The following is a 15478-nucleotide window of genomic DNA, read 5'->3' as shown; positions in this document are numbered from 1 at the left end:
CACCAGCATCCCTCCCGACCCCACTGAGGGACAAGGGTGTAAGAAAATGGATGGATGGATAAATTGCCCGGTTGGTGTTTACAGACGCTTTGCATCCACTCTAAGTTGATAACTATTCAAACCACTAGGTGGAGCTATAATGAAATCTAAACCCCAGCAACCGCCTGGTGCTGTCCGTCCTTCATCAGTACGAGAATCCCATTTTCAACACTGCATATATTTTGTTTGTTGGTATCATTCCTGAAAAGAAATCATTCTTTACATAATAAAAATTAGTAGCTTATTTTTTTTAATATTTATTTTATGTCTGATTTGTGATTGTCATATAACAACTGCTGCATATGAATTTGATTACAAACAATTTATCCAAGTGATTTTTTTATTTTTCTTTTTTTGCAAATTTGTGTTATAAAACCTTGCGAACATTAATGTACAAACAAATGGTACCAGGGGCCAGTGTGAAAAATAAAAATAAAAATAAATTGGGAGCTTGTAAAATAGTCAAAGATAAATTGAGCTTTAATTTCGTCAGAATTACATACAGTTGCATCACTCTGGGTGTTATTTTAGGGGGTGGCTGGGGTGGGTGTGGGGGGAGGGGTTCATAATCCTGCTTTGAGAATGTTTTTTTTTCTGTTATGCTTTAGATTCACACCGGGGTTTTTTTTCTTGAATTACTTAAAAATTTCAACCTTTTCTTCAAACTGCTTATTAAATATGAACACTAGGAGGAGCCCTTTACATGTGACAGAGAAATTGATGGGGGAAATATGTCCCAAAACTAATAATATAGTATATTGAGGTAATCCAATGTCCAAATCCTAGACCTTCAGCGCTTTACATAAATAATTTAACAACCCAGTTGTTCCACTGCAGGATGAATCAGAGTCTCCTAAACTGTCACTGACGTGTCCCATTAAATTGAATTAACTAATAATTTGGGGGGGTTTTTCGTCTTCTTTGTACGCCAAAGAAAAGAAGAAAAAAGATTAATAGAAAGTCTCTGGCTTGACTTTCTATTGACGCTGTGGAGCCATCCAGCCGAGTGTGTTCTGATGCGAATGACATCACTCCGTGGAGTCGAGCATAGATTCAATACAAATGCTGTAAAACAGTCACCGTGTGGAGGTTCTCCTAAACGTGATGCGCCTCAAACAAATTATGCAACAGCGGTAACCTTCCCCGGCTTCCCATTGGTTACCGAACGTTCCATCACCGCGCGTGGTTAAGACTAGTTCGCGTGCTGTTGGTTGTGTCTCCGCAGGGGGCGTGTCCTTTGGATCCATTCATAAATTCAGCAGCAGAGCATCTCCTCGTCATGTGAAAACCCCCGTTTCCCACTGCTGCACACATGTTTGTCTGCAGATGTATGTTTGTGGTTTTGGCAAAAAATAAAAAATAAAAAATGACTTGGAGTTTAGCTTTATTTCAACAAAGAATTCACTGGCATAAATCATGTTGTGACATGTTTTGGTCCAATATTGGACTTAAATGCAAGAGAGATAAGCCAAGCAAAACTCAAATGATGCTGTGTTTAATGGAAAGAAAAGTCCAGAGATTACAGAGAACAAAAAACACAGAGACAGAAGACATCATGGTTCTCCACACAGCAGAGGATCTACCAATCACAGAAGCAGACTGGCTTCTGTGATTGGTAGATCCCCAGTACATACGGCAATACCAGAACTGTAACTAAAACCTAAACAAACACCAATAAGCAAAGTAAAATATTTATTAAAAATAAAAGATTAGCATAAACACAGAGCACAGAACCTGGACCAAAGGAAACGCAAATGCAAAGATTGGACACAGCAGACATGTGGAAGAAAGCGCACTGATCAAAAGAAACAAAATTGAACTTGTTGGTCTTTGTGCAAGATGCTCCGTGTGGCAGAAAACACTTTAGACACACCATGTCCACCATGAAACATGAAAGAGGGAACATGGAGCTGTGGGGGAACTTTTCTTCAGCAGGGAAACTCATCAGAGTTGATTGAGATGTGGATTTCAAAACCTGTAAAAGGCTGTAAAACGCTTTAAACTGGCGCGCATGTTCATCTTCTAACAGACAACAACAAACATACAGTCAGAGCCTCAAAGGAATGGTTTGGATCAGCAGGACTTGAGATCAGCAGTTCTCAAGTCCTGCTGATTTGCGCCTTTTGGATGCATCCCTGCACCTAAAAACCTGAATCAAATGAATAGCTAATTGCCAGACTTTTGCAAAACTTGCTTCCATGCCAAGGAGATAATTTAACCTTTTGACTCAGGTGCGCTGGAGCAGGGATGCATCTAAAGGTTGCAGGACCGTGGCACTGGAGGAAAGGAGTTGCAGACCTCTGGTTTAAAGCAATTCTATGTTTTAGAATGGCTCAGTCGAAGTCTGGACCTGTATCCAGTTTAGAATCTGTGAAAAAAAACTTGAAGGTTGAGTTTCTGTTCATGTAGTCTGCCTGAGCTGGAGCTTTTGTGCAAAGAGGAATGTTCAGAAGAATGACAGCGTTCAGCCTCTCTGTACACGTTGTGGAATGGTGGCCATAAGCACTTTGTAGCTGTACATTTTTCAAGAGGCATGGAAATTTTTGCAAGAAACTGCAGATGGAGATACAAAACTATGAAAACCAAACTTTAATTTTTAAAAATCAACAAGAAGGTTATTTTTCATAGTATTTCTGAGTAATATTATTGACAGTATTGAATATTTATACAAAATCTCCTTAGATTTAAAGGAGGAAAGAAAAAAAAACTGGTCTGCAGGTGCAGACTGGGGAAAACAAAGCTGCACTGAGTGGGTTTTTTCCACGCTGCTTTCAAATGGGACGTGTTTGCCTCTGACTCAGAAAAAAAAGAGCGGTGAGGGTAAAGAGGGGGCCTCGTTTACAGTTTAGTCATTATGTTGTGCTTGCGTCTTCCCAGAGGGAGATAAGATTTCTGCTGTTGTCTGCTCTCAAACACTCGCACTTGTGCTTCTGACCTTCCACATTCCTTTGATACCTGATCTCTCAGTTCCTGTCAGTAGAAAGAAGGTGACATCTAGGTAACCGTCTTCCAGGTAAAGTTATTACAAAGATCATGTCAACATTAGTTAAGAGAAAACTTGACCGAACTAAGATGATTGGACTATTTGTTCAATTGAAACAGGTGCTTTTCAATTTGTTCATCAAATTGAGGTGGTTCTAATTCAAAAATGAACATCCAGAAAACTGTGACGTAATGTGCTTTACTTTGATCCAGCCTGCTGACAAATGCCTCATCCATAAGTTTAGGCTTGACACAATTGGATTTTCAAGATTGTCAATATCAAAGATTTTTTTTTTTTTTTTTAAGGAGAAAATGACAGAGAGAAATGGGGAAGCAGGTGGGGGATGGGAATTAGTTGGAAGGGAAGTGGAAGGATTGAAATGATGGGGGTGGTCTTCAGCAAGCATAAACTCAAAGTAGGTTCAGGCGGTTCATGTATTGCAGGGGAATTCTGACAGCGGGAGGGGGATGGTAAGCTCTCTGAACCCGGTGCCTCTTCCATACATTCAACTAAGATCCCTTTCTTTTGGCTTCTGCAGCCAAAGGTTAACCTGTGTTTTGCTTTCCTGATCACAGAAGGCAGTCTGGGCAGTCCATATAGCTGGGATAAGCGAAATGCATAGCAAAACAAACAAGGCGACGCCCTGCTATGCATGCAATGTATATGGCTGGAGAGAAGAGGGTGGGAGGGGGGCGGTCGGTGAGTTCATGTGTAAGTTGTATGTATAGAGGGGGAGGGGCGGACTCCTCATCCTCCTGCAACATGAGGAACAGCACGTAGGAAAATCCTGATAGAAGCATGCCAAACTACTGATGCATCATTTAAGCATTATGAAGTGAGAAACGACAAATGCATTAGATAATCTGAGGAGAGGACGTGTGTGGGTATAATGTGTGTGTAAACAGGCTATGCATGCAAGTGCGATGCCTGTATGAAGAGGTGGTCACAGAGTTCACCCTGTTGTGAGCTAAAAGCGAAGGGGGAGGACACACTATGGCTGCTCATGGGTAACCTTGAAGAGTGACTATACATGTGTGATCCTATATACATTAACAGCAACAACACAGAAAAGAAGATTGAGGTTAAAAAATGTTCAAAGAAAGTATCAGGTGTTAAATAATAAATAAAAAAAATTCTAAAGCGTTAGGAAAACTACTTGTGTAAAACAGTATTCATGATAAGTAGTTTGGAGATTATTTCTAATTGCAGTTATCAGAGATCAGAAAAGGTTGAAAATGTAACATTGTGGCCTGTTTTCAGAAAAATGTATCATAATACATGTAAAACCCATCAGAATCAAATGAACAGCTTAGAATTGTTTACAATGCTCTTCAAGAATATTTGAAGACTTGTCAGAGAGTGGGGTTTTGAGTGTGCACACACAAGACAGTGCAAATTGAATCCTGGGTGTTATTGAAGTTGCCTAGAGACGGACTGTGCTCTCTTCTTCTTGCCACATGACTATAATTGCTATGTTTAAGAGTTGACGTGAGGCTCAATCTGTAAAAGAAACCTGTGCCAGCTTCAGATGTTATTTTTAATGTCAAAATTGTTTACATTTTTTGAATTTTCAGTCCTCTTTTGGTTACTATCTAAAAATATAAATATATCACTGTTTTTATATAGCATGGATGGATGGATGGATGGATGGATGGATGGATGGATGGATGGATGGATGGATGGATGGATGGATGGATGGATGGATGGATGGATGGATGGATGGATGGAATCTTTACAATTTGGGAGTTTTGAAATACAAATATTTTTCCATTTCCATACACAGAGGTGAAAAATCCTTAATCAAGTTCCATGTTTCCAGGCAGCGTGGGTTCCTTGTTTTCTTTTTCCTCAGTGAAATCTGTCTTAAATAAGATCCAACAGATTGAAGAAGAAAAAAAACGTAATATATTCGTAAATTACACCGACGATTTACGAGCCTAGTTGCATAAGTCCTCTTATTTTTTCTATGTGTTTCTGTGTTTTTGCTGTAATGGGCGGAGTCCTTTTAGGCCACATTGCGCTCCTCTTGCTCCGGCGCTGCGTGTTTACAACCGTTTGCTGTAGTAGAGCAACAGCAGCAGCGCTCAGGCACCAAACACACCGGAGACACATGAGTGGGGCGTGTCCGTCATAAGGGTCAGAACCTCCGTCCAATCAACGCTCGGTAATCCTTTCACTGGCTGAACAGCTCAGCCAATGGCGCTGGCCTCCAATCGGTACGTGAGCCAATAGGAAGAGCGACTAGCTCAGGCACGTGGATCTACGCACACGTTGACGCTCGTAAACTGCCAAGAGAAGCAGCTAGTTGAGACAGAGATCGATGAGTAGACCGGGCGGTGTGCGTGCGTGCGTGTGTGTATGTGCAAAGGATGGACTCGCTGATGCTGTTCCAGCCACTAACCGTGTACTGACGGATCTACCGAACCCAAACCAGAGGCGATATTTTATGTGTTGTTCACCGAAGCTCTCATTATTATCTCACTTTACTGACGGTGAGTATTAAACCGCTTTTCATCATCTGTTGTTAGCGTTTCCTGAAGTTGGCAGACTAGCCTAACGGAATTTCCTGCCCAGCTTTATCCTGTTTGTGCTGTTAAAACAATGACTTTTCCCTTCCCCGACGCGACTCTTTCTCGCTAGTCTTGTATTATTTTTGAAAGCAATAGCAGCTTTTTTTGACAACTTTGTAATAAGATGTCCAGTTCGTGTTAGTATGTTGTAGTGGGCGTGATTACTCGCGCGCACACATATAGACTGGCAGCCATCACCTGTCTCTGTACCTGAGCCCGCATGCACCATCCCAGCCCATCTCCATCCATCCCGCACAGGCTTCGCCACAGAGCAAAATTATTTCTAGAACCCTTAGCAGAATCCTAATTCCACTTAAATTAATCACTAAAATAAATGAGTGACTACAGGTCGCAGTTTTAGTGTGCATAAAATATAACCGAGTCACAAAAAAAGCAAGAGAAATTAAGAAGCTGCGGTAATTTTAAATTCATGACTGCTAAACTAGCTATGAAGCTAGGAACAATTCAGTGTTTGCTTACTCTTATATCAGGACTTATAAATCATAAATAGCCAGTTGTTTAATATTTTAACATTTTATTGTGCTGTTCATAAACTAATTTGACTGTTAACATAACTACCGAACTGAATATTTACTCCCTTACTATTACAACTAATGCAACTACTTATTTTGCTGTATTTTTATTGCTTTGTCAATTCTTTAAATGTAAACATTTTGTGGAGTTTTATTTCAATTTACTATGAAATCACTATGATTGTTAATTAATCTGTAGGTTTACACTACTTTCATCAGTTGCTGTGGATCCCAAATTATTTGCATATTTTAAATTGTTTTTTCATTTTTCTATTGATGAATCAAGAGTGAATTTAAAAGTTCTGAGTAAAAATGTAAAGTTTTGGGATTGATTTTCTATGTGGAACGTAAGCTGCTCTTGGGGGCCCCTCTTGGCCTCGAGGGGCCCTAAGTAGCAGCTTACTTTGCCTTGGACTAACTCTGTCACAGTCAAGTGATGCATTATTTGGATAATTCTTTTTATTATTATCTTTTTTAGGCAAAACATTTTATATTGATCTAAAAATACCCAGTTGGTTGAAAATTCACGTTGTAACTGAAATAGACAAAACTGTGAGCGTTTCATTCCTCTCTTAGCCCTTGTGGGTGCAAAAATCTATCAGTCTCTCTGATAAGAGCTGGGGTGTTTATCTACCGAGTACATTCCTATTTCCCCACATACGCTGGTGGGATCAGAGACCAGAGGACGCTTGCAGATCGCTCAGACTGTGGGAGAAGGGCGCGTCAATAGCCAGAGAGAATGAAAAATGCGAGCGGAAATATAGAGGCTGTGTGCATAACGAATAGGATGGGATGAGAGCTGCACGGCATGCAGAAACACAGCCAGAGAGGAAAGAAGGTGGTTTGTGTGTCTCTAATCCTGCTGGGGAGGGGGGCTGGGTGTGTGTGGAGTAGAGAAAGCACGAGACTGAGGAGAGGAGGGGCTTCGGAGAGCAACCGGAGGCTGTGGTGGAGTGGGAGTGTGAATATTCTGATTTCACCACTCCACGAGCTCCCATCCCCCCCCTCACATTTCCTACTCTCCTCCAGTCTCCTCAATGGGAGCCAGACATGTACCACCATTGTGTGCCTCCTGCATATACCCCCAGCCCCACTCTGCACCATGTTAAACTAGGACACTGGTATACCCACCATTTTGAGTTGTGGGAGTTGTATATTTAGGAAGAGAGATGGGGAAAATGGAGCACTGCCAAAACAGAAAACATGTTTGTTCTATGAATTTACTCTGCATTCCACTAAGCGTGTTGTTTTGTTTTGTTTTGTTTTGCCTCTCCTAAAAGCTAAATCTGACTTGTAGTAATCCAAATCCTTTACTACTGTTTCCCCAAAGTGATGCAGTCTCAAGGAAGCACTTCCACCCAGCCCTCCTTCGATTCCCTGAGTTCCAGCGACAGCCTCGTGCTCAGCGACTCGGAACAGACGGAGGACGACACTGACGTCTTTTTGACGGACAGCTCTTCCTCCGTCACCGTCGGCGAAGTGGCATCTAAAAAGGAGCTGGGATCGAGGTGCCCCAGGTCGCAATGGGCGTACGGCGGCTTCTCGGCCGAGGAAGAGGCATGCAGGTCGCAGAATGATGGCAAGGGGGCAAACTTCGGCGTGCTCGATGCAGATGTGGCGAGCCAGAGACCCAAATCAGAGGGAGATCTGCTGTTTGCTCAGAAGGTAAAGGAGGAGAGGAGAGGCATGACATGGCAGTGTTTGTACAGAGGGGGGCCTCTTCTGAGACTGTAATCTATCTGCTCTGTCTTATTCTCTGCCAGTGTGCTGAGCTGCAGGGTTTTGTCAGGCCGCTTCTCGAGTTGCTGAATGGGCTGAAGAGCGGCCGATTCGATCACGGTAAGCATTCCTAAGTCACTGCCTCCTCCTGCAAGCCTGGTGTAGGTACATACAGGCTGTGAGGACTTCTCTACCTGAGACTGAGGAGTTTTCCTCTGGACTCGAGCGTGCGTTGATACGGCACAATGTGCACCTAGCACGACACGACAGCCTCGCTCCTTACATGTGACCTCTGTGGGTGTTTGAGTGAAAGTGGTGCCTGAGGTGGAGGCTGTGTGTGTTCTCATGTGTCCGCTCACTGTAAATCATGACAGGTGGATTATGTTTTTGATTGACAGGCTTGAGCAGTTTCCAGCAGAGCGTCGCCATGGATCGCATCCAGAGGATTGTCGGGGTTTTGCAGAGACCAGACTGTGGGTAAGGAGTCATCCACATTGTCTTCCTGTTCACACACGCTATTTATAGAGGGCTTTGCAAAAATACTCACATTTTGTCACTTTAAAACCACAAAGTTCGATGTATTTATAAGAACTTTGAGATAGATTAGCATGAATTGAGTCATTACTCTATAAAGTGGAAGGACAATTATGCTTAGTTTTTATTTATATTTGCCCCTGAAGTAAATCCACAGCATCAAAATGTCTTCATAAATAGTCTTGTAAGTAAATAGTCAATCTATGTGCAGGGGCGAAAGTAGTTCTAAATTCTTGGGGGTACTATGACAAAAAAAAAAATATATATATATATATATATATATATATATATATATATATACAGGGGTGAAAGTAGTTTTAAATTCTTGGGGGTACTATGAAAAAAAAAAAAATATATATATATAAAAGCTGGGTAGCTCTTTTATTGCTACAAAATGAAGCTAAAGCTGTATTTCTTTGGCCCACTGGCTGCAATGTTGACACCTTGAGATGCCAAAAGACCTAAATTCTGAACATCATGGCATGGAGTGCATCCCAGTTTTCCATGCCTGGCATAAAGCTATTAATTTTATCTTTTAAACTGGTTATATTGATCCTGTGTCCAGACAGAGTGATAATCAGTAGCTCAGCATCATGACCTGTTTGTTCTGAAGATCCTGCAGCTTCCACTTCTCTTCCTAACATGGCGCCTCCTCACCCTGACTCTCATACTGATAGGAGGAACCACAGAGCTCTGTTAGATTAAAAGCACATCTTCTGGAGTTGGGATATTTTTCCTCCAACAGGATCCAGAGGAATCGCCTCAAACCAGATGTTGGACTGAATTTTATTTCACTGTCATTTGTGAATGTTAGAGCTTCAACAGTGGAGCTATAAAGGTTGAAAAATGTTATTATTTTGAAGAAAGTCTCATCAACATCAATATTTCCACTAAATAAGAAGCAAAAAAGAATTGTTTGATAGAGGAAAAGCCTCTCAGACTCTGAGCCTGACAGCACCAAGCTAATTTTTTTATATTAGACGATTTAATTTCACACAGTTATCGCGGTAGAAGCCATTTGTTTGTTAAATACTTAATGAAACATATTTACCGTGTTTGATGTTTGTTATAAATGTTTTCACTTTGCCACACATTGTGAAGAAGACATAGCAAACTTGTTAAAAAAGATAATTTGGTCAGATGAGATGAGAACTGAACTTTCTATTGGGGCAACATGCAGCCAGAATCACAATGGAGCGGTTTAGATTAATCGGTTTCTTAGAATGGCCTAGTCAGACATAAATGGAGTTTATAATCTGTGGCAATTCTTGATAATTGCTGTCAAAGACGTGTTCTTTCCCATCTGGCTGGCCAGGAGCTGTTTTGCAAAGCAGAACTCACAAAACCTTTGGTATCTATCTGAGCAAACTGTGAGTCATCCAGAGAGGCCGAATACAGATGCATGCCAGATTTTTATTTGTAGCAAAATTCAGTAAACCATGTGTCCCTTTCCTGGAAATTTACAGTTATGCACTACTTTGTGTTGGTGCATGTCTTAAAGTCCTTGTGGAGTAAAGCATTGAAGCTTTTAGTTGTAATGTGATAAAATGTGTAAAAATTTAAGGGAGATTAATATTTTTTCTGTGCCTTTATCTAACATCTAGTTCCATAAATGTCAGGATTATTAAACGGTTCAGAAGCTCTCCGAGGTGGTTTTCAGTTTCAACTCTCTCTGCCTGCTGCATGTTTAACTGAGCATTCATAGAAGTAGATTCACAGCATCCATCAGGAGTACCTGGCAACACTAAATGCTTGGTGATGATTTTTCCAACGTTTTCTGACTTTTTTTTTTCTTTGTATTTTAGGGAGAAGTACCTGAACACTTTGCTCCAGGTGGAGGTGATGCTAAAGCTCTGGTTTCCCCACATCTCTGCTCAGCCTGTGTCTTCGTCCTCCAGCTTCTCCACTTCCCCCACTCACTCCCTCCAGGACACCTCCAGCTCCACTCCGCCGCACAAACATCGGGATCAGCTGCATATCCCCGTCAAGGTGAGAATGCGTGCATTTCATCAGCCTGCTTGCGCAAATAAGACCCTCCTTTCCGGCGGCCACGCCGCTCAGAGTTAATATTCATTTGCTTGCTCTCCTGCTCATTTTCCAGAAGCGCAGACTCAGCTGGACAGACACCGACTCCCCCACGCCCTCCCCTGTACCTACTAAGTGCCGTCGTACCGGTGGAGAGGAGAGGAGGAAGAAGCACACTCAAGACGAAAGAGATCAGTCTGCTCTGTCTCCACTGCTGGCTTCTGACGCAAACCCGAGTTTGCCAGATGTGGTCTGCAGCAGCCAGCTAACCAGCGGCGCAAAGGGAAATGACAGCGAGGGCGAGGAGCTGGACGAACGCTCCAAGTACAAGGCGGCCCAGAGCTCCGAGCCGAGGCTGACGTGGGTGCACGTCGCTCCCATCCCGTCCCCCCGAAAAACGTGCATCTCGCACGAGGCCATAAAGACGGAAGGTGTCGGCGAAATGGTTCTCACAGCAGGGAGCAAGGGCAGTCCAGCTATGCAAGACTGCTCCATCTCGTCCACCACTCCCTCCAAGAACCCCAAAAATCAGAAGAAACCAACACAGTGCCAAAGCCAGCCCGTTGCTGCCAGACAACAAGGTGAGACGGAAAGCACTGGGACATGTCAAGGTCAAAACCAGCCCGCGCTTGTCCCGCTGAAGCCTCTGGCTCGGGTATGCCCCTCCACCGTGGAGACCTGACACGCAGAGAGAGCAAAGAGCCAGCAGCCTCGCTCTCCTTGAACCACCTGAGGCATAAAGCTGCTGCAACTCAAAGAAAGGGATGAAAGCGTTGTTTATGAATGCGTCAGAGAGGAGGAGGAGGAGAATAGCAGTTAGTGGAGATGGATATAAGCGATAAATTGCCATGGCTAAATTTGAAGCGACGTGGAAATTTTTGAAGTGAAGTTCTGATCAAGCATCATAAGCACTACATATCTTATCTGGGTTTCGTTTAGTTTAAATCTAAATAGCTGGTCTAAAAGCAGACTCGTGCTGATGTCATAGTGGTTTATTGCAACACTACCTAATCAATATTTAAACTGTTTTGTGGTTATTTACCCAGAAAATTGTGATAATTTGCATAACAATTGGAACTTGGAGGCAGCGTGTCACACATGATCTTCCTCTGTGAAATGCATACTGACAACAGAACGTGTGAAGCAAGTGTCAAACTCGAGGCCTAGGGACCAAATGTGGCCCACCGTAGCTTTTTATGTGGCCCCCTAGACTCCAATTTACATCAATACGTCTCTCCAGTTTTTCAACAAATCTGCAAAACTCACTTAAAATTCACACAAAATACACAGATTTCCACATTTTACTCTGATTTTTACTGGGGGGTTTTTTTATTTTTAAATTGACCCAAAACTTTGGGTTTAACCTTCCTTGTTGACAAGATATGGTCAATACAGCAATTAATAAAAAGTCACATTTAACATCATACATTAGCACAAAAATGATAAAAATTCCTTGCATATATTTCTAAAATTAGCTCCACAAAATGAGTTTGATTGCAAAAAGAACACAGACATTCAAGAAATCATGGATGGACTGACCAGTGTGGAAAGATGTTCAACATTATGTAATTTTAAGAAACACTTACTGAATGTTGAAACAAACGGCTATTTATTGATATTTTAACGGTTGAGTTGGTTTTATCAATACATTCTGGCACAACCGGCCCTTTAAGAACATTCAGATTTTTGATGTGGCCCAAACATCAAAAATCTGGTGTAAAGTGTTCCTGATTGGAGCAACTATGTGTTATGAAAAAGGTTTCAGTGAATGGCAGTATATTTTTACGCCTATTTTAGTAGGAAAAATGCTTCCCTTGTTCAATTCCTACAGGGAGTTTCAGACAGGAAGATCATTGGCGGCGGAGCGCCTCCCGCCTCCATCGCCTCTATGAGTAATCATTAGATTTTGTGTAAATAACCAACAAATCCAAATGACAAAAGGCTCACAAAATAGCGTGTAAATACCACGCTGTGGTGTTTTTGAGACTGGACTTGTTTTACAACTGTAGAAGTTCAGGCCCAACTATCCCAGATTTATACTAGATCAAGATTTAATGAGTGTTATCCACTGATAGTAAGATAACCTTTAACAGAAGCTCACTTAAAAATTTCCAAACTATCCCTTTTAACTGTTTTTTTAAAATGTACAATATGGAATAAAATGTGTTTCAGATATATATGGGGGAAAAAAACTATAGATAAAGTAATATTCATAATTTCATATTAATCCAAACATGCACTAAAAGAGGTTATAATTAAAAAAACTAGAATACACCTAAAGATCAGGAATACAGGCGTGAAGACGGTCAATGGAGACTGGAACGAGTTTCAGGACGCAATTAAGAGAATAACTTCATAGCATGAAAGCAATCAATATATTCAGAGATGGCTGTTTTCGCACAACTTTAACTTAAACTTGAAACTTTACAAACTTTGGTGTCTGATGTCAGTATTTAAAATGAAACCCTAGAATGCTATGATTCCAATCAGAGCATTTAATAGAGTGAGCTAATATTTGTGTTATGACAGGAAGCCCTGTTTGATTTTTACAACTAATTGTAGATGGGACAGGAGAAAAATAAGTGTGAAGTGAGTAAAGCCAGGTCCTGTGGCTTTTACGGTGAAAAATACAGAACTGACTAATTAATATGCTGTATATGTGGTGTGTTGGAGTCGGCGAAGATGGCGGAAAACAAACGTCTAACATCCCACGAATGTATTCCAAAATGTTTGAACTCTGCACATCCAGAGGAGCGACGCCGTAGCAACGACCCGTCTCGCTGTGAATCAGGCGCCGCCGCCCAGAGTCTGTCTGCAAACCGACTGGCGATCAGGGTCAAGAAAGACTTTTCTTCTTCTTTTTTTTTTTTTTAATGACCAGCCTGAGAAAAACAAACAGGAAAAACAGCAGCCACTCAGACATAAGACTCTAGTTCCACTGTTTATTTATTCACATTTCAATCAGACACTGCAGGTATTTATTATTGTTTGTATTTATTTATTGGGCAGCTGATTATCGCCTGCTGTGCATTCGCACAGTTTGGCCCACAGTTTCCTTTTCGAGGATTTTCGATACTTTTGACATTTCATGTGTTTTTTACTACTATCACGAGGAGAAAAAAGGAGGCAGATGAAATATTTCGACTGGACTGATGGACTACTGTGCCTTTTTGCCAATGTGTTTGAAAAAGATCTCGGTGCTTTCAGTGCATTTTGATTGTTTGCATTTCACAAAACCAATAACACATTCAATCAAGGAAAGCCAACATGTAGTCTGTACTTTTTAAAAATGCACCAGTGCATCAAAACCAACAACAGACAACTAAACCAACAGCGTCCAGATCCGATATCCTGATATCTATTTGTCCTCACTGCCCACATCTCAAGCTGTTATGGTGTGTGGATGTGTTTAGGTAATTTGGTGAGAAACCAGTAGTGTAAAAACAAAAACAAGTGTTTATTTGATTTCTATTACTGTCTTCGAAAACAAAGGTATTTATAGTAAGGTACGCAATTCTGTGACTATCCATCTCCGTGACTGTAGGAGGCGCTGTCTAGGCTGTAGGCTAACATTTTTCACAAATGGCAATGAACAAAATATAGAAAATTAACACCTTTTTTATTATTTGGATGAAGATTTTTAAGAAATTATGTAATATTTCATTTTATGTTGAAAACTCTCATCCCTGCCATTTATGGGCAATAGTGTCACAAAGATCCTTGCTTTCACATATTGGTGTTTGGAAAACTTTTTAAATTTCTTTTTGCCATTGGTTTTGTTTTTATAAATAAAAAAGAATAGTTTCTGGCAAGGGTTCCACACACAAAAAAAGGACTTGTATTTCCGTTTTTTTAGTTTGTGTTTTATCTTGAAATCAGATAGCCACTTCTTTTTGTTGTATTTTATTACTAATTTGTGGTTGAAGAAATCTGGTTTTAAGGCTTCCACAGACCGAATATGCACACTGTCAGCAGTGGCTATAATTTTTGTTGTGTATGATTGAGCGTAATCTTTATTTAACACCGTTTTGGGACTCTCATTAGCAGCGGAGCTAATTGAACTGCTGGTGCTCTTAAAAAAATTTTAAATATATATATAAATTAGTTAGAAAAATCTTTATTTGTACTAGATGCTTCATAGGACCCCCTTATTTATTTTAAAAAAAAAAAGCTAACATTCATATAAATATTAAGCTATATCATTGTGATCAAATCAGCATATAAATATTGAAATTATTAGTAATTTTTTTTAAAGTAATTCACTAATTTTATACTGAGGGAGGTGACACCTCTAAAAACACCCACGTGTAAACACAGAGCTCCCCCCCCCCGCTCCCCCCGGCAGCCATCATGTTACTGCCCATGTTTTTGGAGCAACGAGCACACAAACCCTCCGTCACAGATCCAGACTCTGGATCAGAGCCTACAGGCGGGGGGGGTTGTCTTCCACCTCACTCTTGTTTACTGTTGAAGTATGACAGAAAAACCAATTGCACTTATTTGTTAACCTGCTTTTTTTTTTTTTTGGCTTTCTTGGGTGTATGTTTTTTTTTTTTACTTTTGCATCCACTGCTGATTGGTCAGGAATAACAATGTTTTGTTTATTTTAGCTGCCTTTCTCTCGTTATACGCTAACTGACTGTAAACGCGTCCCTTCCCCCATCCGGCTGCACTGCTCTGTCCTTGCCATCTCTGCTACATCCCCCTCAATCCTGTTAGTACCTTTCTCCCAAACGAACCTATTTCTTTCTTTCACTTCATCTTTTTCTGACTACTTTTTTTTTCCAGCAATGACACAAGACAGAAATCTTTTAATAAATGACACATTTTTGAAAGTGAAGATGCATTCTGGATTTTTTTTTCCCCTTGTGTTTTCTATGACAGAAAAAAAAGTTATATTTTCTTTCTATATTTGCTGTTTGGCTTCATTCATGACGATGCCGTGATATGAGTCAGACTTGAAAGGCAGCTCTCACTAAACAGATGTGACTCGGTGGGGTGCAGATTTAGAGACTGTACATTTTAAAGTGTGTGTGTGAGCTTGCGGGGTGGGGGGTTGAAGTGAAGAGAAGGAA

At 41.0% G+C, this 15478-nt stretch overlaps 1 protein-coding gene across 1 annotated transcript; it reads left to right on the top strand.

The window, feature by feature from the left end:
- Positions 1-5294: 5294 nt before the first annotated feature.
- On the top strand, positions 5295-15243 carry LOC103478733 (uncharacterized). The gene is made up of 6 exons (XM_008432742.3): positions 5295-5514; positions 7456-7790; positions 7889-7964; positions 8243-8321; positions 10184-10367; positions 10480-15243. Exons 1-6 carry the CDS (start codon positions 5343-5345, stop codon positions 11083-11085), a joined length of 1452 nt encoding a protein of 483 aa, XP_008430964.2. The 5' UTR covers positions 5295-5342; the 3' UTR covers positions 11086-15243.
- The last annotated feature ends 235 nt before the right edge of the window (positions 15244-15478 follow it).

Source organism: Poecilia reticulata, chromosome 16 (genome assembly GCF_904066995.2).
Source record: "Poecilia reticulata chromosome 16, P_reticulata-male-v2, whole genome shotgun sequence".
Taxonomy (NCBI): domain Eukaryota; kingdom Metazoa; phylum Chordata; class Actinopteri; order Cyprinodontiformes; family Poeciliidae; genus Poecilia; species Poecilia reticulata.
The sequence above is the reverse complement of the archived record's forward strand: the minus strand, read 5'-3'. Positions and strand labels throughout refer to the sequence as shown.